The 24,705-nt window shown below is 53.0% G+C and overlaps 3 protein-coding genes across 3 annotated transcripts; 2 read left to right on the forward strand and 1 right to left on the reverse strand.

Annotated features, from left to right (window-relative positions):
• Window positions 1-316: 316 nt before the first annotated feature.
• Window positions 317-4,727, reverse strand: DMAC2 (distal membrane arm assembly component 2; the record flags this gene model as incomplete). Its single annotated transcript, XM_084257603.1, has 6 exons — window positions 317-494; window positions 922-1,084; window positions 1,191-1,327; window positions 2,255-2,335; window positions 3,643-3,839; window positions 4,710-4,727. 6 exons carry the CDS (start codon window positions 4,725-4,727, stop codon window positions 317-319), a joined length of 774 nt encoding a protein of 257 aa, XP_084113729.1.
• Window positions 4,728-7,211: 2,484 nt separating this feature from the next.
• ERICH4 (glutamate rich 4) lies at window positions 7,212-8,907 on the forward strand (the record flags this gene model as incomplete). The annotated part of the gene is made up of 2 exons (XM_084258014.1): window positions 7,212-7,385; window positions 8,674-8,907. The coding sequence occupies 2 exons, from the start codon at window positions 7,212-7,214 to the stop codon at window positions 8,905-8,907; spliced, it is 408 nt and encodes a 135-aa protein (XP_084114140.1).
• Window positions 8,908-14,195: 5,288 nt separating this feature from the next.
• On the forward strand, window positions 14,196-24,120 carry LOC311186040 (cell adhesion molecule CEACAM6-like; the record flags this gene model as incomplete). The annotated part of the gene is made up of 9 exons (XM_084256927.1): window positions 14,196-14,259; window positions 15,102-15,461; window positions 17,191-17,466; window positions 17,855-18,181; window positions 20,797-21,042; window positions 21,657-21,737; window positions 21,961-22,049; window positions 23,757-23,798; window positions 24,058-24,120. 9 exons carry the CDS (start codon window positions 14,196-14,198, stop codon window positions 24,118-24,120), a joined length of 1,548 nt encoding a protein of 515 aa, XP_084113053.1.
• Between the last annotated feature and the right edge of the window lie 585 nt (window positions 24,121-24,705).

Here is a 24,705-nt window from a genome sequence, read left to right on the forward strand (position 1 = left end):
GTGGGCGAGGTGGGGAAACCACAAGGGAGAGGGCAGCTGTGAGGGGCTACTCACCACCCCCAGCCTGAAGAGGAGGTGACTGAAACTGGGAAGGAGAGAAGTGCGTAGAGGGGGCTGCCTGACAGGATGACTTTGGGCCCAGGATGCAGCTGGCCAGGGCCACCCTGAAGTGGGGAGGAAGCACCTGACCTTGTGCTCTCTTTCCCTCTGAGCTGCTAGTGCCACTCCCTCACCAGCCCAGCCCCATGGGGAGCCAGAAGCATGGAGAACTGTCACTCAACTCGGCCCCCAGAGCTCCAGCTGGAGGCGGCTGAGGCTAGGCTGGGAGGGGCCTGGCTGTGTCCTGAGACTGCTCCTTAGGCCCCAACTTCAGGCCCTGGGCCCAGTCAGCCCCCAGAACCACACAGTTGGGCAGCATTTCCTCCACCAAGATCTGCGTTAGGCCCGGGTTGGACACGGCTGGGAGGTCTGAGATGTCCAGCCTGCGGAGGTTCCTGAGGAGGCAGAAGGGAGGGACCATGTGAGAAAGGCATCCATTTCTGCTCACGGCCCCCTGCCCCCAACCCCTAGCTTCCTAAAATAAAAATCTCCCTAAGTGCCCAGAACAAGTGAGCGCCCCGCAGCATACATAGACTCTACAGTATTAACTGCAAGCTGGCACCTCGGGCTCCTGGGACTCTGCAACAGGGCAGATATCATGGCATTTTCACAGAAATGAAACAGAAGACAATCCAGGCACCATTTCATTCTCCTAGAGACCCGGCCACTGCCACCGCTCACATGTGCTTCCCTACCTCTAACTCTGTAGGTTGGTCAGAACTGGGCAACATGAGGGCCCACAGCGCATCCGCCCACCCTCTCTCCCATCCTGACCCGTGGGAGGTGCCCTGGCTCGGGGTCCAGCCTGAGATGAGGTCTCACTGGAGGTGATGGAGGCAGGCCAGGCCCCGCTCTGAGATTTGGGGGCAACCGGCCAAGGAAAGCTCCTGCAAGGACTCTGCCAGCGGGTAGAGGCGGCTGAGACACCAATCGTCCACATGGGGGCAGCGCTGCAGTGACAGGGACTGGAGCTCCTTCAGGGCCACTGCAGGAGGAGAGGGCAATGGCAGGGAGGGCGCCTTGGGAACCCACCACGAAAGGGAATATTAAGGGAACATTAAGTCTCCAACCCACCCCACCGACCCACTCACAGAGGTTGTCCAGGCCTTCATAGTTGATGGTACAGCCGCTGGCATCGATAGCCTCTACAGGCACCTCCTGGAACTTGAAGAAGTCAAGAGAGAAGCGACGCTGCCCATGGGGCCCCATCCACTCCTTGCCCTGAAACCTGGAAAGGGGAGGAGAGCAGGCGCATCAGCAGGGTGAGGGTGCCCGCCATTCACGCATGGGGTCTGGCACACCTCTCAGGCCCTGTACTAAGGGCTTTACGTGTCTGGCCTCACTGCATCCTATGGCAGTCCCATCACAGATGAAATGTTCTGCCATCTTTAATACCTGGAATCTGAGAGTTGGAGCCAAGAGAGAAGAGCTGTAATGAAAGAATCCTCACAGATGAGCAAAAGTTGAGACATTTTCAGACACCATTTCTAAGGAAGGTGCTGGTTTGAAGTGCTCAAACCAAGTGAAAAATATATATTTTTAAGTATTTATGCATACAAGAACTGGGGCACAGGCCAGAGGTGCGGGGGGTGAGAGGATTCACCAGAGACAGAGTGGGGAGCAGAACAGGTGGACTGACTAAAATACACTGCTGAGGGGAGCAGCGGAGGAGACCGAAAGGTATGCTGTGCCATGTGGGTCAGCTCCCTGGCCGGAGATTGAACTCAGGACATAGTGGCTGGTGACAGTTTGATCATGCTGAGACTTAAACCCCTGCACCAGCAGGAAGGTCTTCCAACTAAAAAATTTAATAGGAACAAAGATAAGAGATAGAGGAAGTGTACAGAATTGCATTTAAAAAAGGGAAGGAGAAAGTAAGGGGGAAGGAGGAAAGAAATATGCCTATGAGCTCAGGCACTGTGCTTGGTGGAGCTGTAAATGTTTAGACTGTGAAATCCCTTAGAATCTTTAGGGCAACTTGTGCAGGTTAGATGTGAACCTACCCCTCTTCACAGAACCCCTCTTGACAAAACTGAAGATCAGTAACATGCCCCAAGTTGCATAGTAAGATGTGGACAGAGGATCCCTGGAGTGGCTATCTGCCTGGAGAGCCCCAGGCCTCCCCCCACCCATTCTGACACCTTTGCTGTCATACTTGACTGCGCCTCCCTGCTTCAGGATGAAATAGGCACCCGCGATGTCTGGGCCATAGCGCTCCTTTATGTGGGTGAAGGCTCTGTGGAGAAACAATAGCTGAGAGTGAGTGAGGCCCTGAGGTCAGGGAACACCAACCCTCACCCTGCCTGGCTGCTAACGACAGGGTCACAGTTCAAAGACTGACAGACATTGAGAGAGAAGGACTGAGTCATGCCATAAATATTTACTGAGTGTCTATTAAGTAGGCACAGGGCAGCTAGTGCAGCTGGGGCATCCGTGACCAAAGCAGTCCCTGCCCTTGTGAAACTGTTTTACAGGGGGAACAGATAACAAAACAGGAAACAATGGCAAATTGCTGAGTATCAATTCCTGATGAAAATAACTGGGAGGGACTGTTGGCAGGAATGGCTTGGGTCATGGGTGTGGCTGGAGGATGCTAATTTCGTGTGGGTATTAAAAAATGCTTTTTGGAGGAGCTGCTACTTAAGCAGAAATCTGAGTGATGGAAGAAATGTGAAGGTCAAAGCAAGAGCCTGCCAGGCCAAGGGAACAGCTGGTGGGAGGGCTTGGCAGCTCAAATGAGGACGGTTGAAGAATTAGCAGTGAGACCACCATGTTGGTGTGCCCTTGGGAGGGGTCTCAAAGCTCAACAGGGGGCATGCCTTAGGCCTTGGAATTTGACTTATTCTAATTGTAATCAGAAACCATTTGAGGGTTTTAACCCAAGTGGTAATGTTATCTTACTGTCCAGAGTCCCAGGCTGCTTGGTATAAAAGTCTCTAGGGGGCAATGGGTGACATTAGGAAATTACTGCAGTCATCTAATCGTAAAATAAAGGGGCTCACACCAGTCGAGGAGCTGAGATGGCCTGGAGGTGGAGGGCAGAGAAGCAAAGAGAGGAATAAGGAATGGGTCCTTTGAACTTAGCTTGAACAACAGGACGGGTACTGGTAGTATTCTGGGATGGGGAAGGTTTGGGAGTGAGATTTTTCTCAGGGGAAAATCAAGGGTTTGCTGTTAGTCATGTAAGGCTTAAGGTGCCAGCTAGTCATGAGGAGAGATTGGGCAGAGGTTGCCTGTATGAGGTAGACCCCTTGGGAAGGGTGTGGGCTGCAGATGAAGAGGCAAGAGTCTGCAAGGCAGTTCTGGAGCACAGGGCTGCCTGGGAGGAGCAAGGGCAGGGTCTGAGTTGTAACTGATGAGGCCCAAGCAGCAGGGTCTGGCACACTTGGGGTTCTTTTTTATTTTTTTTTATTTTTTATTTTTTTGTGGAACCCTGGCCGGTGGCCGGGGATAGAACTGGCGCTGCAGAGGCTGCGGGCAGCCTCACAACCCAGCGCGCAACCGCTGCGCCACCAGGGGAGGCCCCACACTTGGGGTTTTTACCGATTTTTCTGGTGCACATTTGACAACCGCATTTGGAGCAGGTACTCCCTCAGAGCCTTCACGTCATAGAAGCGGTCTGTCAGGAACTGGAGCAGCATTCTCCCCTTCTTCCGACTGCCCTCCGGGGTCACTGTGCTGCTCAGGCCACGAATGCCCTTGGTACCCTGATTCCAGACTGGGGCCACCAGGTGCAGGGACTGGGGAGAAGAATAGTGGGATTGAGCTTGGAGCCTCCAGTGAGAGATGGAGCAGGATCTCCCTGTTCATGCTCCACATCACACCCCTACTCAGTGCTTCTGAGCTCACTAAATTTTCTGTTCTGAAATTCCAAACTCTGCCTTTAGGATTCCCAAAATTTCCCCAGATTTTTCAGAATTCCTTCCTCTTAACCCTAAATTTCTTTCATTTAGCCAAACATTCTTTCTTGGTTTTCGCAAATTTTCTAATTTTCTTTTTCTCCCAACCTCTTACTTTAATCTTACGTAAACTCATTCCTTGATTTTACCCAATTCTTCCTAAAATATCCTCATAAATATGGCAAATTGTCCCTTTAATTCTTAACCCAGCCCCACCCCCGTCCTTCCCTTGGACTCCCCAATTCACGTCTTGGCTCCTGTCTTCCCGTTCCCTATCATCTCTTTGGTTTTCAGTCAAAACTCCTAACTCTGCGCTCAGTTTCCCTACCGCTGGACATCAAATTCCAGTTCCAGTGCCCATCACCTCCACGCCCTCCTGCCCACTCTCTCCAGCCCATCAATTCCAAGCAATAGGGTCCTTCCCTCTGATTGGCCAGGTGCTCCACCTACGGCACACACTCCCTGCTTCCCCATTGGTTTCTCAGCAAGGCCCCGCCCCCACGCTAACGGCGAAGCTCCTCAGCCTCAGGCGACCCGTCGATCCCTCCCGGCCCCCCACAGCTGCACGCCCAGTCTGCCAGCAGGCGGTCTCACGGGGGAGGCCGCCTGTTCCCTCACGCTCCTTGCTTCCCGGGCGCTGACAGAGGCCCTGAAGGCAGACGCAGCAGAGCGAACTTCGACTTGGGGACTTTAGGAGCGTCAGTCACCTACCGCCCTGGGCGCCGCCATCTTGCTAGGATTACGTACCCGGAAAGGGCCGGCCCGTGAAGAGGCCCCACCCACAAGGTATTCCTCTCGGCCTCCTTCCTTAACTACGCGTTTCTCCAGTTTTCCAAAGGCGCGCGCAATTTTTATGCCTTTCGTGTTTGGGCGCTGCTCTTAGCGCCCATTCCTTTTTTTTTTTTTTTTTTTGGTGGGACCCTCGCCGTTCGGCCGGGGAACGAACCGGCGCTGCAGAGGCTGCCGGCAGCCTCGCAGCCCAGCGCTCAACCGCTGCGCCACCAGGGGAGGCCCTCCTCCTTCTTTTTTTTTTTTTTTTTTTTTAAGATTTATTTTATTTTTTTAATGCATAAAAGAGGCGGGGGGCGGGGAAGGGGGCGAGAGGATTCACCAGAGACAGAGTGGGGAGCAGAACAGGTGGATTGACCGAAATACACTGCTGAGGGGAGCAGCGGCCGAGACAGGAGAGGTCTGCTGCGCCATGTGGGTAGCTCCCTGGCCGGGGATCAAATTCGTGCTGCTGTGGCTGTTTATAGTTTCATAGTGCTGTGCTTAACCCCTTGCGCCGCCAGGGATGCCCCTTAGCTCCCAATCCTTTAACCTTAGAAGGGGCCTCTGCAGTCTTTTCCTTAGAGAGGATGGGCATCCCTTCTTCTTACCCTCCGTCTGCAGTTACAGTACCCCTGAGCATCCCCCGTTCCTCCAGCTCTCTCTCACTGCCTCCTTAAAACGGCATCATGTGGTTCTTCAAACCAGGGTCTGGAAAGGGAAAAAAAAATTGAGTGGGTGTGGAGATTAGACTTCAAGGTAAGAGCCGGAGGTGAGATCTGAAGACTAGCATTGAGATGTTTGCGATCTCAGTTTAGAGTTAAAGACTAGAAATCAGCGTGAATATTCAACTGAAACCTTGTGAATAGAATTATTCATTCTATAAATATTTACTCAGTACCACCATGTGGTACACACTGCCCTCTGTGTTGAGGTTACCATGGTGACCAGGACAGAGCAGCCTTTATCAAGGAGTCAACATCCTAGGCAGGGTGAGGATGGATATGAAACAGATGAATAAGCAACATCATTTCAGACAAGGTTTGATAAGAGTCAAATAAAAACAGGCAATATAATAGGGAGTGACTTGGATATAAACATCAAAAAGACATCTCTGAAGAGATGACGTCTTCGTGGTAATGAAGGTTAAGAAGGAAACAACCATTCAGAGATTGGGGGTGGTGGATGTTCTAGGAGAAGTAAGAGCCAGTGCAAAGGCCTAGAACTGGGAACTGGCTTGCAGAGAGGAGAATGGCTCAGAGAGGTGGGCAGGCAGCTGATTGTGTAGGACTGGTAGGATTTTATTCCATTTGCTAGGGAATGTCCTGATCTGATTTACAATTTGTAAAGATTATTTCTGCCAGTTGGACAGCAGACCTTAGTGGGCAAGGGTGGAAGCAGGGGACTCTCCTCAGGGCCTTGGAGCAATAGTCCTGCCTGCTTTTACTGCCTCCACAGCTCCATAGTCTCAGGGCAGTGTCTGTCAGGAGGAAGGTGCAAGGTCCTGAGTGACCTAGGCCTCTAGGAAACTGGGGGTGGGAGGACTAACAGGCAATGAAGGGAGTCCCCCTAGCAAAGAGGCTACTGCAATAATCCAGGCAAAAGATGAATGGGAGGGGGGTGGGCAGTGGAAATGGTGAGAAGTGCTCAGATTATGAGTGTTTTGACAATTGAGCCAACACCTGGAGAAATGGAAAGGATAGTGATGCTGCTTATGGAGATGGGGAACCTGAGAAAGCAGTAGGTTCAGAGGGGCACCTGTGGTAGGCTGAAAATAGTCATTCCCTTAACGACGTTTCCACTAGCCACAGACTGCACGTGCGACACCCTGGGCCTGGAAGAGTGGCAGAGAGAGGCCCACAGTGCATCCAACTGTTTCCCTCCCTGGCAGGGCCCATGCTGATGGTGGTAATAGCTGTGGGCAAGTTGAGGGTCCATAGAACTGGCTGCTCAGTTGTGGGCCTGGACCCTGAGGCATCCTGACTGAGGGATGGTCCCTGGGAAACCACTCCTGGCTCCTTAGGTATGCTGGTTGGGAAGCCCTGGGATAGCCAGAGTAGAAAAGACAGGGATGGACCAAGCCAGCGGCCAAGTGGAGAAGAAGGCAACACAGGAGTCTCAGGAGGACTGGTAGTAGGGACATGAGAGCGGGCAGGAAGAGGTGAAGCTGTGAGCACCTCAAGGCGACCAGTCTGAGAAGAGGCAGGGAGGAGTGGAGTGGCTATGGGTAGACCCTTGTGAGCAGAATTGAGGTTAGACTTCAGGAGGAAACACACACGCACAACCCCCCGGCCCCAGACTGCTTATTTTCACTGAAGAGTGGACTTTGGGATGCCATCCTCCTGCCCCCTCCCTTCATTGCCCTTTACTCCTCCAGTTCCCCAGAGGCCTGGGTCACTCTGGACCTTGCACCTTCCTTCTCCTGACAGCCACTGCCCTGAGACTATGGAGCTGTGGAGGCAGCTGAAGCAGGCAGGACTATTGCCCCAGGGCCTGGGTCCACCCCCTACGGCCCTGATGGGAGTCCCCCCAGCGGGGAGAGATGACCAGACTGTCATGTCCCCAGGGCCAGACAATGGCGGTGCCAGGGAGAGTCTGCTGTGGATCTGGGAGGAGCTGGTGAGTAAGTGGTTTAGAGGGTTAAGAGATGAGATGGATGCAGGCGTGGGTGTAGGAGGGGTAGGCGGTGGTGGGGAGAGACAGAGAAAGGATGAATGAATGGAAACGAATGGATTGGAAATAGAAAGACCAGAGATTGCAAGGGTGGAAATTATGAGACAGATTAGAGAAATAGAGACAGGGACATAGAATGACGTAGAGACAGGGACAGACAAGTGAAAACAGACATAGAGATAGACAGCAAGAGAGACAAAGTGACTAAGACTCAGACACACACACCTATAACACAGAGGTTCAGACAGTGAGGGCCACTGAAATGGAGAGAGAGAGATGGGGGCAGAAGTGCAGAGACAGTTAGGGTCCGTGGCCAATTATTTATAAGATATGTTGAAGGTGAGCCCTGTGATGGGTGTAGGGAGTGTAGGGGGCCCTGTGATGGGGCCTTGCAGCTGGGGAGAGTTTGGGGTCTGCTCCTCACACAGGAGCGGGTGGGAACTCACAGCCAAAGGGCAGAGTTGGAGGTGGTTAGTGGATGGAAAGTTACTAAGAGGAAACATCAGGAGTTAGAGGGGACTCCTGGTAAGCTGACCCAGCTGGATTCATGCTGGAGACAGGTGGGGGTGACCAGACACCACCAGGTGGATGGTGGAAGGTGAGGAACCCCACTAGATGGTGTTAAATAACAAAAAACTGAGTTGATTTTGAGGATCTAATTGACTTTATTAAATGATTAATGAATCAGACAGAATTCCTCTGGTAAGTAGAAAAGTGTTGCAAAAAGCAATACAAAAGAAAGGTTATCCTGAGCAGAAAAAAGGCAAGGTGAGGGAAGAGGCTCGGGTAACTCACTCATGGGGCGGAGAAGAAGGACTTATTGATTATTTCATTTCTCTTTGGGAATGGAAAGGATGGTATTTCTGGTGTTGCCCAGAAAGTTCCATCCTCCTATTAAGTCTGCATTCCCCAGGAAGGTTGGAACTGTTAGGGGTCTTGAGACCAGTTCGGTTAGGTACTGAGTCTTGGTACTCTGTTCTGAGCCTGTCATTTCCTGAACAATTCCAAGAGTGATCAGATAGGAGTACTGGGGATTCTTGCAAAACCTGGATGTTACCAGGAAGGGCACAGATGGGCCCAGGAGAAGGTGCAGGAGACTGATAAAAATTTGATCAAGCAGAGAATCCTTGTCAGGACTCGAGCCAGGACCCTACTCCCACCCGGCTGGTGAGGGGCATGCTGACCATTTGCGCTCTGGGGTGGGATGCCCACGACTTCCCCTTCCCACCGGCAGGGGAACCTCCGCCGAGTGGATGTCCAGCTCCTGGGCCAGCTGTGCAGCCTGGGACTGGAGATGGGGGCGCTGCGGGATGAACTGTTGGACTTCCTGGAAGAGGAGGACGAATACGAGGAGAGCATGGTGGAAGAGAAGGATGAAGACCTGGAGGAGGAGGAGGAGGAAGGACCCTTGGGGGCTTGTTGCCCAGGGCCCGGCTACCGGCTCCCTGACTTTGAGATGACCATCTAGTCCCGGCTGGACGGACACATGAATGAGGTGCAAATTAATGCAATGAGGAGCGATCTCCCATCAAATCAACTTGCAGATGTTGATTTAGAATCAGCTCGTGTTCCTCCAGCAAGTGCTTTCTCTGACGTTGTCTGCGGTGCGATCAAGGGGTTGGCCTGTGAGCTGGGCCTGTTTGCAGAGGATGGGGGAGGTTTGCAGAGAAACTGGAAGTGCATTTGCAGATGAGCTGTGGGTCTTTGCCAATTTGGTGGGGTTGCTTGCAGAGGAGCTTTTAGATCAAGGCCATCCAGTGGGGTAGACACTGGCCCTGCATTGCTGTGGAGCCCTTGAAATGTGGCTAATATCCGAATTGAATGTTGCACACTCTGAGCTTTCAAGGATTCAGGGGATGGACATAGAAAACATTTCAATCATCTTGAAAAGTAATTGCCTGTTGAGAAGTGACTGTAAATACAAATAAATAAAAATATGGTAAAATTAATTTCATCTGTTTAACATTTGTGGTGGTAAAATAACATAAAATGAGCCATTTGACCATTTTTAAGTGTGTCCTTGGGTCGTGTAAAGGATATTCACACCGTGGAGCATCCATAAGCATCATCCAGCTCCAGAACTCTTGTCACTCCACCCTCCCCTCCCCCCAGCCCTTGGCAAGCAGCACTGTACTCTCTGTCTCTGTGGATTTCATCACTTTAGGACCTTCGAATAAGTGGGATCATAGAGTATTTGTCCTGTTGAGTCTGGCTTATTTCACTTAGCATCCTGTCTTCAAGCTTCATCGGTGCTGTAGGCTTTTTCAGGGCTGAGTGATATTCCATTATGTGTCGCTACTGTGTTTTGTTTTCCCATCCGTCACAAACGCTTGGGCTGTCTCTGCCTTTTGGCTATTGTGAATAACATGCTCTGAACGTGGGTATAGGATCGCCTCTCCCAAACTGCAGACAGGCTTTTCTCAAGATGTCTAGACCAGTTTTTCTTCTCCAACCTATGTCACCTTGGTATCTGGAAGTAATAAGGTCAGTGGAGGCCTGATGGGTCTCAGGAGAAACTGACGCCATAACCTTAAAGCACGCAGATATCCCAGATTTAGTGTCATCTCCAGAAATAACCTCTTTTTATTGGAAAAAGTGTCTGGGTTTTTTTTTTAAGATTTATTTATTTATGCATACAAGAACTGGGGTACAGGCCAGAGGTGCAGGGGGTGAGAGGATTCACCAGAGACAGAGTGGGGTATAGAAGATGCAGACTGAAATACACTGATGAGGGGAGCAGCAGGCTGGACAGGAGAGGTGTGCTGAGCCATGTGGGTAGCTCCCTGGGCAGGGATCGAACTCATGCTGCGGTGGCTGCAGATAGTTTCATAGGTTGTGTCTTAACCCCTTGTGCCACCAGGGAGGCCCGAGAAACATATCTTAGGACAGGGCAAACAGGCAGGGTTCTGTCATATGAAGTCATCCCCTCCTTGTCATATGAGACCCCAACTTTCTCCGTGACAACCCCCAGCTCCTATTCCATTCCTTAACCCAGGACATAAACCCTGATTTTTTCCTTTTACTTTAGAGTTTACAGCCATGTAGATTCTCCGTGCATTTGTAATTAAATTGGTCTTTTCTCCTACTCATCTGTCTGATGTTAATTTGTTTGCTTGTCCAGCCCGAGAAGAGCCCTGAGGGTGGGGAAATGTTCACCTGTGCTTTGACATGCTGGTACAAGCATCTGCTCAAGTCCCTCTTGGCACATGCCCAGGGGACAGGGACCCCCCCAGATGAATGGCTCTAAAGGAATTCTGCCTTTCGCCTCATGAAAACAAAGGAAGACCCTTAGTGTGATAGAGCTTTAACAGAATTAGTATCCCCTCATGGGCAAATGCCCAGCCAAACAGGGTTGGCTCGAAGCAGGGCTTCTGAGGCTCAAAAGCTTGCCACAAATCTAAGGCACCTCTGGAAAAGAAACACGTGAAAGGAGTCTGGGACAGAGAAAGCAAAATCAAAGTACAAATCAAGATGAGGGCCGCCATTGTCAGCCTCACACATCTCTCCTCAAGTGTCCCTTCACGGCTTCCCTCCATGTCTCCTTACAATACCAGGGTGCAAGATGGCGCCAGGAGCAAGAGCGCCCCTTTTTAGCATCCTGCCTTGGGTGCAACATAGCTTCACCAGGGCCTCAGCTCTGCCCTTCCTTCCCTGGAGCTAATCCAAGGTGGGGGCAGGGAACATGATACCTCCCCTAGGGTCACTTCCTGGGGTATATACCCAGGGATAGAGTTTCTGGAATGGTATGGTGATTCTATTTTTACTTTTTTGGCCAGCTGCCGCAGAGGATGTACATTTGACAGCCCCACCAACAGTACAACAAGCTGATTTCTCCGCCTCCTTGCCAGTAGTTTTTGCTTTTTGTTTCCTTGTTGTGGTTTTCCCTTCTGTCCTAATGGGGGGGCGGGAAGGGTGAGGGGATAGCTCACTCTGGTATGGATTTGTATTGAGGAATGATACTGAGCATCTTCTGTTCATTCATATATGTCTTGTCATTTCATCTATCTTTAATATGACTGCTAGAAAATTTTATATGTAGCTCCCGCTGTGTTTCTGGTGCACGCACAATTTCTGACCTTTGTAAATGGAATATGGGCGTGAGCTGATGAGAATGAGCCGGGAGGGTTTGTGGACAGACATTCCGCATGTTGCCAGCGTGTCTCCAGCATACCTGCAGGAGACACAGGTATGTGCCTGCCACGCCCAGGATAAGTGACTGCAAAGGTAACGCAGCCCAGCACCACACCTGCAGAAAAGATGCCCCATGAGGGGCCTCCCTGGTGACTCGAGAGATTAAGACACAATACTGTGAAGCTGTCCGCAGCCACTGCAGCATGAGTTCGATCCCCGGCCAGGGAGCTGACCCACATGGCACAGCAGACCTCTCCTGTCTCGCCTGCTACTCCCCTCAGCAGTGTATTTCAGTAGATTTGCCTGTTCTGCTTCCCACTCTGTCCCTGGTGAATCCTCTTACCCTACCCCCCACACCTCTGGCCCCATTTCTTGTATGCATAAATAAATAAATCTTTAAAAAAAAAAGAAAAGAAAAGATGCCCCTTGAGCAGGTGGAGGGCTCCAGTGCAGTGCAGTGCAGACATCTCCTCCGGGGACAGTCGCCATACCTGTGGGTAAAACCATTGCCCCCTGTGAGTTCGAACACATATTTTTGCAGTTCTTCATCACAGCTTTTTTTTTTTTAATTATGCATACAAGAAACTGGGGTACAGGCCAGACATGCGGGGGTGAGAGGATCCACCAGAGACAGAGTGGGGACCAGAACAGGCAGACTAACTGAAATACACTGCTGAGGGGAGCAGCGGGTGAGACAGGAGAGGTCTGCTTGCCATGTGGGTCGCTCCCTGGCTGGGGATTGAACTCATGCAGCAGTGGCTGGGATAGCGTCATAGTGCTGCGTCTTAACTCCTTGCACCACCAGGGAAGCCCCATCACAGCTCTCTCATGTGGAGCGAGGATGTTCCCAGAGAAGTGAGGTGCTGGATGTCTGCCTGTGGGATTTCCTCCTTATAAACATCCTGTTGATTTTTGTCCAGTGGAGCCCCCCAAGACTGGGGGCTTAGGGGCTCAGGCTTCATCTCCAGCCTGGTCTTCCTTTTCCAAACTGAGTCAGGTCTGCCGTTGTTGGAGTTCTACCTGAGGGGTGTTAGGGAGAATGTTGAAAGTCAGACCCCAGCCCCCAGGAAGGGAGATACCCCAAGAGCAGACAAATGAGCATAGCTCCTTTCATAACATTGCATGTTGAATTTTCTTTAAAAGATTTATTTTATTTAATTATGCATACAAGAACTGGGGTTAGGCCAGCGGTACGGGGGGTGAGAGGATTCACCAGAGACAGAGTAGGGAACAGAACAGGCAGACTGACTGAAATACACTGCTGAGGGGAGCAGCGGGTGAGACAGGAGAGGTCTGCTCTGCCATGTGGGTAGCTCCCTGGCCGGGGATCGAACTCTTGCTGCAGTGGCTGCTGATAGCTTCATAGTGCTGAGACTTAACCCCTTGTGTCACCAGGGAGGCCCATAACATTGCAATTTGAGCACCATTTCCCTTCCCCTCCCCTCCCTTCCCCTCCCCTCCCCTCCCCTCCCCTCTCCTCCCCTTGTGTGAAAGTCCAGTCTCACCCACAGGGAGAGGCCACAGGGGAGGGTCCCGGGCTGCAGCTGCAGCCAGCCTGCCACAGAGAGCGTCTTCAGAGCCCAGGCTCTGGCTCCTCCTGGGACAGTGATGAGTGGCACCTGCAGAGCACAGGTTCCTGAGCAAATAGGTGTCATCACTGACTTAAAACAAACTGAGTCTGAGTGTTTATGATGTGGCAGTGGACAGCCTCGCTATGGAAAGGGGGCTTCACGGGCCAGGATGGTCAGCATCACCTGATCCTCCTAGTCTCTGTCCCTCCTCATTTGCTGGGTCAGGAGCTTTATTTTCCCGGGATCTGCAGCCCCTGCCTGTGCACAGGCTGGGGGGGAGAAGCGCCCACCCCAATCATGGGGTTACTGTTCCCTGGGCAGCTGCTAAAGCAGCATTTCTAAGGTGTCACCTTGGCATTTGAGGTATTGTAGAGTTCCACAGTGCTGGGGACTGCCGCTATCTCTGGTGTTCTAGGGTTGTGGTCATGGGAAGGGCCCGGGGGGCTGAGACCGACCCCTCCTCTGCTCTTCACTCCATCGGACCTTCCCAAGAGAAGGAGGAGGAGGGGATGGGAGGAAGAATGGAGGAGGAGGGGAGGGGAGAGGCAGGAGGAGGATTCATTGTGCTTATAAGGAGGGGACATCCCTGTGACCAGGTGTGGCCCCCGGACTCCTGCTCTGAAGGGAACAGTCGGAGGGGAGAGGGGTGTGGGGGAGGATATTGTGCTCCCCAACCTATATCTGTGGGGGAACCCTGGACACAGACACCCCAGAGTTGTCCAAACAGGGGTGCGTGTTTGCAGGCATTTCTATGTGTGTCGGTCATAAAGTTGCAGGTGAGGATGGCAGAGACAGTAGCAGTTCCCTGGGAACCAAATGTGGGAGAGAGGAAATAGGGAGGAAGGGACAGGAGAGGCTGGACTGAGAGAGGGGAAAGGGAGGATCTAGGTACAAGAACAGGCCCTCGGTCATGTGACCCTGCCTAGAGCTCCTGGCCCAGGTCTGCACAGGAGGAGGCCCCTCAGGGCTGACACTCAGGAGCAGCCGTGCTTGGGAGCCTCTCTGGAGCCCCAGCTCTTCTCTCAGAGGGAGCACAGAGCAGGCAGTAGACGCCATGGAGGCCCCCTCAGCCCATGGACGCAGAGGCCGAGGCCCCTGGCAGGGGCTTCTGCTGGCAGGTGAGAGGGGCTGTTCCCGAGGGTGGGAGGAGGGAGACCAGAGATTGGCTGGGTCCCCCCGGAGTACAGGGTCTGAGAGGGGACAGAAGCTTCTGGTAGGACCAGAATGAGAGATGTGAATGGAGGGGCTGGAACTAAGCAACCGGGAATTCTCATGGTCTGAATGTGGTGAGACACCAACTGTTTTCTAAATTATTTATCACTGAAAAGTGATTGTTGAAAACTGGTGTCCTTAATAGCAAGAGGTCACGTCATAAAAAAAAAAAAATCAGAGAGAGCACTAAACTCTCTAGTCACTGCCATTAGAACTTGGCAAATAAACATCAGGACATGGAGGCTGTGGGGACTGTCACTCATCCACAGGGTTTGGCAGCTTGACCCACTACTGGGGGCGGAAAAAGATCAGGCAAGTCCCTGAAGGCGTGGAGCTCACATTCTTGGGGAGGAAGATCTGAAGTAAACAAAGATCTAGAATGTGCTGTCAGGTGCTGACAAGTGTCCTGAAGGGCACAGAGCAGGGAAAGGTCACACAGTGAGGACAGAGGGTCTCAGAGCAGGGGGTCAGGGAGGCATCTCCCAAGGACGCCCTGAGGGTGAGCAGGGTCTGAGGGCAGGGAGGGGGTGAGGAGGACACACACCTGGGGAAGGGTAATCAAACAGAGGGAAGGACAAGGTCAGGGGAAGCGGTGATGGCTGTCATATCCTGGCCTGGAGCATGTAGGACACACACACATATCACACCCCAAATCTGAGGGATTCTGGACCTGCTCTGTCCAGGCCTCTCCTTTCCATGCCAATACTTCAGCCCAAATTTTGATCATTTTCTCTCACTTCCCTCCTAGCCTCATTCTTAACATTCGATGTCCCGCACATCACTGCGAAGCCTACTATTGAATCAGAGCCTCTCGATGCTGCTGAGGGGCAGGATGTGATTCTGCGTGTCCGCAATCTGCCAGAGCGTTTTGGAATCTATTCCTGGTACAAAGGAGGAAAGGTGGACGGCAGTCAACGTATTGCATCATACAATGTAGCCACGGAAGAGGTTTTAAATGGGCCTGCACACAGCGGTCGAGAGATCATGCACCCCAATATATCCCTGCTGTTCCAGAACGTCACCCAGAATGACACAGGAGACTACACCCTAAGATTCACAAATAGAAGTCACATTATGAAAGAAATAACCGAACAGCTCTGCGTATACTGTGAGTAATTCTGCTCTGGCCTTTGGGTTTGGGGGGTAAATTCTGCTTCACACACATGGGACTCACAGGCCTGGCTCTGCCTCATCCCCCAACTGTGGGGTTGAACATTTAGTGCAGGAAACAGAGAGTGGAGAAGGCTCATAGAACTGGAGCCCCTGCTGAAATCAGGACCAGTCCGATGGAGTGAAGAGCAGAGGAGGGGTCGGTCTCAGCCCCCCGGGCCCTTCCCATGACCACAACCCTAGAAACACCCTGAAAGTGTGTTTGCTGAGGCAGAGAGGAAAGCCCAGGAAGCCTGCACCTGTGCCTGGGGCCTCCTCCCAGGGCCTGAGGGCCTAGAGATTGGTGGCCGGAAGTCTCTCCTTAGTAGACTAACCACAGCATCTCTAGTAGTTTGGGGACTTTTCTCCTTTTACACAATTGAGGCACCCAGAGTTCTCCCTGGTTGAGTCTGTCACCCACATCAGCATTTTCCTCTGATTGGTGCCTGATCCTGGCCTGACTGCAGATCAGGGTCCAAGGTCCCAGACTGCTCTCCAAGGAGAATCCTCCAGAAACTGCTCCCAGGACCTCTGGGGCTTCAATCATGAGCTCACATATTCTCTCACAATTGAACTTGTCCAGTTCTGGGTCATAACTGCCAAACACAAAGGGCCCACCAGCCAGAGTCTCAGCAGGCTCATGTCTTACTGTCTACGAGTCACTCCTCTGTGTGGCTGTTGTACAGGAGGATGTCAGGAGAGACCAGCAGGGCCCTCAACCGCCCTCAGAGAGGAGACATGGAAGACTGAGGACAGGGGACCTGGCTCTGCTGTACCAGCTCCTGCTGTCCCCTCACTCTGTTCTAGAACCTTCCTTCTCTGCTCTCCCTTCTCAGGTCACTGTCCTGTCAGTCACACCATCACCTGGGCAGGACTGCCCACCTCATGGTCCTGCAGCCTGGTCTGGCCCCTGTCCCTGTGTCATTTTTTTTTAGATTTCATTTATTTATTTTTGCATAGAAGAAATGAGGTATAGGGCAGGGGGCAGTGGTTGAGAGGATTCACCAAAGAACAGACTGATCTACTGAAATACACTGCTGAGGGGAGCAGCAGGCGCAACAGGAGAGGTCTCCTGCACCATGTGGGTAGCTCCCTGGCCGGGGATCCAAGTAGTGCTGAAGTGGCTGCTGATAGCTTCATAGTGCTATGTCTTTAACTCCTTGTGTCACTAGTAAGGCCCCCCTGTGTCATTTCTGCTCAAACCTCCACGTTTGAGCAGCACATCAGGCCCTGCTGCCCCCACACTCGGGGTCTCAGGACTGTGGGTGGTGCCTCCTCACCCAGCTCTAGGAATCCCTGGGAAAGAGGCCTTAGTGAAAACACATCTCAACCCAGCAGTGCAGGCCTGTGCGGCTGGAGGGACCCAGCACCCCGTCCCAGGTGAGCACAGCAGGTCAGGCATCGCTGCTCAGTGACAAACAGCAGGAGCAGGGCTCTGACTCCTGACCTGGGTTCCGTGTTAAGCCCTGACACTGACCTGATGCAGAGAAGGTCTGTCTTTGTCATCATGGAGCAGGCGGCCTCACGCTCTGAGCTCACACCCTCCTGCATTTGTCTGGAGACACACGCCCGCCTTGTGCTTAAGGACTCAGGTTGGCCCAGAGGTGAGAGATGCCAGCTATATGCGGACACCTTTGCAGGAGGCAGGGGACCTCAGGGCAATGTTCTCTCTGTTCCCCGCTCAACAGTGTTACCCAAACCCCACATCACAAGCAACAACTCGGACCCCGTGGAGCACGAGGACACCGTGGTGTTAACATGTGGACCTGAGACTCTGGACACAACCTTCCTGTGGTCCATCAACAGCCAGAGCCTCCCGAACAGCAACAGGCTGCAGCTGTCCAAGGACAACCGGACCCTCATGCTACTCCGTGTCACCAGGACTGACACGGGGCCCTATGTGTGTGAGACCCGGAACCCATTGTGTGCCCGCCGCAGCGACCCTCTCAGCCTGAATGTTCTCTGTGAGTAACTCCTGTCCCGACACCTTGGGCTGCCCCACATCCACACAGCCAGAGCCCCGGCCCCATTGTCCCCCTCAGGTCCACGTGCACGGCCCTCCCCTGAACACCCGGGCTGGGCATGACTGGCTGTCCCAGGCAAAGCCAGGCAGGCCCAGCCTGAGCCAAGACTAGGAGGGGGGCTGCTTCTGGGCTGGGGGCCTCAGGCGAGTCCACAACCTGTGATGGAGGAGCAGAGGACTGTCTCAGACTCAGGAGCCAAACTCGGGGGTGGTGGTGGGACTTTTTCAAACAAGGTGAGATCTGCTTAGAGGGTCATTGTGGTCCTTGTACAGCCCAGGAGTTCCCTCTCTCTGATGCTATCACGTGTGCTTTATTCTCTTTGCTCCAGATGGCCCGGACACCCCCATCATTTTCCCCCCACAACCTTACTACCCTCCAGGGGCAGCGCTCAGCCTCTCCTGCCATGCAGCCTCTAACCCGCCCTCACAGTATTACTGGCTGATCAATGGGAGGCCCCAGAATTCCACACATGAGCTCTTTATCCCCAACATCACTGAGAGTGACAGTGGATCCTACACCTGCCTGGCCCACAACAACGCCACTGGCCTCAACAGTGCTGTAGTCAAGAATATCATGGTCTCTGGTAAGTGGGTCCTTGGACCATCAGCACCATCTCTGGGTGGAGAACGTTGGTTTAGAAAAGAGACTGAAAGAAGTTACTCCCACCCATCGTGTCCATGGACACATAAATCCCAAATCTCTCGCTGAACTTCCCCCATCCTTCCACCCCTGAAACTTTCCCCTTGCTTTTGGATTTCACATGACAGATGTGGGTCTATCCTGGAGGCGGGACTTCTCTCAGCCCCAAGCCCCAGTCATGGAGAGGTCTTCACAGATGGGGAAGGAAGAAAGGTTCTCAGGGTCAAATTTCTTTTTGTGGTATTGATTTGCAGAAGCTCTTTATATATTCTGGATCTTAGTCTCTCTCTTTTTTTGGTCACAGCTAAGAAATCATGCAAATCCAATTTCAAAAGAATTTTCCTGTGTTTCTTACAGGGCATTAACAGATATAGATTTCTGATCCATTTTAAGTTAATTTCAGGGTGTAAGGCAAGGATCACATTTCATTACTTACACTGGATATTCTGTTTTCCTGACATAATGTCTTGAATAGATTTTTCTCCTTTGAAAGATATTGTCAACATTGCCAAAAATCATTACATCATATTTGTCGAGGCTTATTTCTGGATTTTCTATTCTATTCCATTGCTCTGCATTTCTGTTTAAGTAAAAATGTGGTTACTTATTCTTATGCTGTCAGTTTTGATATCAGGAATTATTAGTCCTCCAACTTTCTTCTATTTTAAAAAGAATTTGATTGTTGGGGTCATTTGAGATTTCATATGCATATTGGGATATTGGCTTCTGCAAACTATTTTGTATAGGAATTGCACAGGATCTGTGGGTCCTGTGGATCCACTGTCATCTCTGCCATATGAAGTCTTCCCGCCCATGAGCACAGATGCCTTTCCATTTCTTTCTTTTTTTTTAATAAATACAGGTAAGCCTGAAGAGCCCTCACAGGCAGCCTGTCAGTCTTTTATTTTTTTAATATTTATTTATTTATACAAGCACTGTCTACAGTCAGAAGCACGGGAGGGTGAGAGAATTCACCAGAGCCAGAGCGGGGAGCAGAGCAGGCAGACTGAAGCACACTACTGAGGGGAGCAGCGGGTGGCAGGAGAGGCCTGCGCGCCATGTGGGAATGTGGGACCCTCCTCCAGTGGCCAGGGAGCAGCCGGGGATCGAACCGGCACTGCAGAGGCTGCGGGCAGCTTCGCAACCCAGCGCTCAACCGCTGCGCCACCGGGGAGGCCCAGCCTTTCCATTTCTTTATGTCTCCTTTAATTCTTCTCAGAAACCTTTGGTGTATTTCCATGTACAAGTCTGTTGTCTCATTGGCTAAGTTTATCCCTAAGTATTTTATTCCCTGATGTTCCTTTAAGTGGAATTGTGCTCTTGATTTTTTTTCACAAGTAGTTCATTGTGGACCTCCTGGGTGGCACAGGGGTTAAGTCTCAGCACTGTCACCACTGTGGCCTGAGTTCGATCCCCGGCCAGGAAGCTGACCCACAGGGCACAGCAGACCTCTCCTGTCTCCCTGCTGGTCCCCTCAGCAGTGTATTTCAGTCCATCTGCCTGTTCTGCTCCCCACTCCGTCTCTGGTGAATCCTCTCACCCCCCTACCTCTGGCCTACAGCCCAGTTCTTGTATGCATAAAAAAAAATCCAAATAGTTTATTGTTAGTGTGGAGAAACACAACTGATACTTGTGTGTTGGTTTTTGTATCCTGCAGCCTTCCTCAACTCCTGTATTATTTCTCATGGATTTGTGGACTCTTTAGGGTTTTCTGCAGTTAAGTTCATACCATCTACAAACACACCTAGCTGCACTTCTCCTTTCCACTAGGATGCCTCTCTTTCTTTTTCTTGACCAATTGTTCAAGCTTCTATACCAGTCCTGTGCTGATGGGGGAGGGGAAAGTGCGGCCTCCTTCTTGACCCTAGGAGTTAGCTTCAGGACCAGTCCTGTGCTGATGGGGGAGGGGAAAGTGCGGCCTCCTTCTTGACCCTAGGGGTTAGCTTCAGGGCGTCCCCATGAGGTGCTGCTGAGGGCCTTTCAAGAGGCCTTTGTTATGTTGCAGGAGTTTCCTTCTGTTCCCAGAGCACCAGCCTATTGTTAAATCTGTACCCCCCCCTCTAGATTGTTCCTTCAGACTGAGAAAGCAAAGTCCTGTGTTCAGTGAGAAGTCATTGGATTGCAGACTCTTGGTGCTAAGGTCATGAAGACTGGGAGGGGCGTCCTCATTCCCTCATCAGTATTTGACCAGGAGTAAAGTCCTTTCCTGTTTTATGTGAGGCTGCCCTGGCCGCAGATGGGCAGGACTGGCAAGCTGCCTTCCCACATACCCGGAAGTTCACATGAGGAGCAGGGAAGAAACAGAGTCCAGGGAACAAATTCCACCTGAGGATGAGGTTGCTGGACACCTGGGATGAGAAGGGGTTCCTTGATGCCCAGAGGGATTGTTCAGAGGTCACCCTGGGGTCAGAGGGCTGGTACAGCCCTCTCCTTACATATCATTACCTGAACACAAATACTCACCTCCTGCAGGGGTCAGGTCCATCCTCTGTGGCCTTTTACAGCTTCACTGTGGCCTGTGAGAGGCTGTGATCTGAGAAGGGAGCATGGCCCAGGCCCAGGCCCACTCTCAGTCAGTCACCTCCGCTGTTTCTCAACAAACCCAGTGGCCCTGCCCTCCATCTAAGCCAGCAGCACCACAGACACTGAACAAGGAGCCCGTGGTCCTGACCTGCCTCACAAGAGACACTGGGATCTCCATCCTGTGGCTCCTCAATAACCAGCGTCTGCGGCTCACAGACAGGATGACGCTGCCCCAGGACAAGAGCTCCCTCCCCATCAACCCTGTCAGGAGGGAGGATGCCAGGGAGTATCAGTGTGATGTCTCCAACCTGGTCAGTTCCAGCAGAAGTGACCCCCTCACCCTCATTGTGAATAGTGAGTGACCCTTAACCTCTCCTGCTTCCCCTTGTACATCTTACTGGCGGAGGGAGGTGTGAAATGGAGGAGCCTTGAGGAGTGGGCGCCTCCTCAGAGCCTGTGGGGCAACATGGGGAAGAACCAGAGTTAAGCCAACCTTGCTGGTTCTGATGACCCAGCTTGTTTCAGGCAAGACTCAACCTCCTAAGCCTCAGTTTCCCCATCTGTCAAACTGGAATAGAACAGCTGGCTCTCAGGCTGTCGTGAGGGTGTTATTAGGAGGCTAATGAAATGAAATCATGTTGTCAGGCTCGTACAGAGTCAGAGCACAGGTGTGTTTTCAACTAGTATTTATTATTTCAATTTGTGAAAATTAACGTTTTATACACTGATCATCCCCCAGAATGTGGTCACTGTTTTATCTCTTTTGCTCTGTGACCCCTGTACTATTTCAAGATTTCTGTCAGGTTCTGATTATGCAGCGTGGGGATGACACTCTCTCCTTCCTGGAAGGAGGACCAGGTGAGGGAATGGAAAGTTCTTCCACGAGCCTGGCACAGGCCGAGCAGGACACATCGGCTCATATTATTATTCCTCGTCAGCGCTGAGGTGACGGTGGGCTCTGCCCTCAGAGACCGTGCACAGTGACGGGACAGGGAAGAGGGACGAGCAGAGTGTGAGAAGAGAGGCCTTGAGGAAAATGGCGGGAAGCGGTACGGCTGCGTGTGGGAGAATGTGAGGGGTGCAGCAAGTGCAAGGTCTCGGCTGTGAGAGCAGAAGGATGCAGCAGCCGGGAGGGGCGTCTGGACACACTGAGGACGACACACAACTTCACACAGACCAGTGACCTTTCCTTCCCCTCGCCTTCCTGTCAGGCTCCTCGTGGTGCCCCCGGAATGGCCCTAGGCTCATGTCCCCTTTCTCTTCTCCTTTCAGCAGAAGGAGACACCACAGGCCTCTCTGCAGGGGTCATCGCAGCCATTGTCATCGGGGTTGTGCTGGCAGCTGCCCTGGGGTGTGTCCTGGTTTGCAGAAGGTCTGGCAGGTACGAGGGCATTTCCCACATCCGATCCTGTCCCGGGCCAGAAGGAGGACATCCTGTCCTTGTTTTCTGGGCATGGCTCCCACGGCCTCCACCTCCCTGTGCCTGTTCCCTCTCACCCCATCCCCTCCTCCCTCACCAGCTGCTGGCCTGGGGCCTCTTCAGAGCCTCCTCATCTATCCTTGAGCTCAGGGAAGACCCCCTCAGTGCTGTCCTTGTCCCTCAGCAAACAAACCCCCAGCAGGGAGGCGGGAAAGGGCTCAGTAGCAGCACCCCCTGTTTTGCTAAATCCATCCTTCCCTTGAGGGGCCTTTGCAGCCTCAGATCTGAGGGTGTCCTGGCCAGGTCACACACAGGGGGCAGAAGAGCCTGGAAAGACAGGGTGGGGTCAGATGCCCTCAGGTGGGAGAAGCGTTGACCCCAGCCCCTGAGGTGTGAGGCGGGAGGGAACTCAGACTCCACATGTCAGGTGAGGGTGAGCCTACTGACACAGTGTCTCCTGGCCAGGAGGGAGGAGTCTGCTCACAGCAGGGGTACCTCATTCAGGGACACCCACATACCTGGACTCTCTGAGTGTCCAGCACACACCTGGCCCTGCTGTCCCTCTGAGGCTCTGACCTTTTGCTCAGCCAAACCTCAGTCGGATACCTCTCCTGGGTCCCTCCTCCTTCTGGGGTAATTTCCTCCTGAACCCCCATCAACTGCAGGTCCTTCCCCTCTGGGTCCAGGACAGATGTTGCTTCTTCAGACCTTTCCTGAGCCCCCTCTGTGGGCCCTCCCCTCCTAAACAGCACTGGGGGAGGAAGGGAGTTTCCACATCCTGCTGAGAAGGGGCACCCTCCTTGTCCCCTGTCCTGCCACCAAAGCTGTGCCCTCTCCTCACCTCCCCTCACTAATAATCCAGCCTTTCCTCCAACCAGAGACAAGCACAGCCTCCCAGAGCGCCAGCCCCCAGCACCCACCCCTGGTGAGTGTCACACAGACTTGGAGACCCTGGAGCAACCCCTGTCCTGTGTCTGCTCCTGCCTGTCACCCCTGCTCTCTGACTGTTTCCTATTAAAATTCAGAGAAGTTTTCAAAATCTACTCAGCACAGGCGACCCTGACTATCAGCCAACCTGATTTGTGATGTGTGGGTCGTGGGTCTCCATGTGGCTCTCACTGGACTCTGGTAGAGTCTCCTTCACCCCTAGTATCTGGGGGTCCAGGACACCAGCCCCACTGCTGGGCGGGCCCAGGTTCCCCCCCAACTCGTGCTAACTCCTGTCTCTGCTCCCAGGCTCTGCTCCCTCAGGCTGCTCCGCCTCCTCGGTAAGCCCACCCATCCGTTCTGCCCGGGGTCCTGCTGTGCAGGCTCAGCGTGGGGCTCAGCCCCCCAGCATAGCAGATGCCCTGTCCCCCAATCAGCTGGGACCAGGTGCTCTGGGCTGGGCTGGACCCATCTTCGGGGAAGGATGACTCCCTCCTTGCTCCCCTCACTCAGCCTCTGGGGACCCTGGAGTCCAGTCAGCAGCAGGATGGGTGCTGGGGCATTAGTCAGGGGTTTTGGACTAACAGAAGTATAGGGGTACAGCCAGGACCAGCACTGGGGTTCAGGGTTGTCTCGTGAAGTCAGCTGCTCTGGAGGCAGAGCTGGTCTATGGGCAGTGACCCTCCCTGACACCTGACTCCTGCTCTCTCCCCCTGCCCAGGCCCCCCAACTTGACATCAAGCCAGATGTTCCCATCTATGAGGTGAGTGCAGGTGATGCGTGTCCTGTCCTGCAGGCCGGGGGAGCCCAGCATCTGCCCCCTGCAACCCCTGGCTGTGTTTTCATGTCAGGGAACAGCAGGGAAAGGGGAACAGGGGGTGGTTGAGGAGGGTGTGACCTGGGGGCAGGAAAACCCCTCTCTGCACAGCCGGGGCCTCTCACAGAGGAGCTCTGAGTGGGACCAGGCAGGACCTGTTCTGAGAAGGTTCCAGGGGCTCTGAGGCCTCTTCCTTCTGTTCCAGGAGTTACTGCACCCCGACACAGACATCTACTGCCAGATCATCCCCAGGGCACAAGAGGCTTAGCTTCTTCTGGGTCCTGTTAGGCCTGTTCTCTTAGGCCTTTCAGAGGGCCCCACTGCCACCCCAGAATTGGGGGACATCAAGAGCTACAAGATGACCTCAAGAGCCAGAATTATAAATGGGATATTCCGAACACTGGACCAGGGCTTGGGGTCCCTTTTGATTTTCTGAAGACCCCAACACACTGTTCTGATCCCTGAGTGAGCCTGGGCAAAGGCCATCAAGCACCAGGACGTGGGCAGCTCCCAGGAAGTGTCCAGGCCTGTGACCCACTGGGGGCCGCCTGACAGGGGCTGAATAAAGGGAACCTCCCCGTTTGCTCCCCGTCTCCTCGTGGGAACTTGTAGGCAGATATTTCCCTGGCGCCGGCCATTCCTCCTGGGCCTCACGGGGAAAATCATGATCTCTTAGGTCCTCCCCGAAGCATGTGTCTTCCCGGGGAGGGGGTTTGCAGATGTGGAGGGACGTTGCTCACAGAAGCTGAGCTTGCAGAGGCCTGTCCGCCTGGAGGGCGCCCGCTGTCCTCACTGCCCAGGGCCAAGGCCGTGGGCCCCTCCCAGCTTCGCTGCTTGGAGGCTCGGGAGCACA

Source organism: Talpa europaea (assembly GCF_964194135.1).
Source record: "Talpa europaea genome assembly, chromosome: 16".
Taxonomy (NCBI): domain Eukaryota; kingdom Metazoa; phylum Chordata; class Mammalia; order Eulipotyphla; family Talpidae; genus Talpa; species Talpa europaea.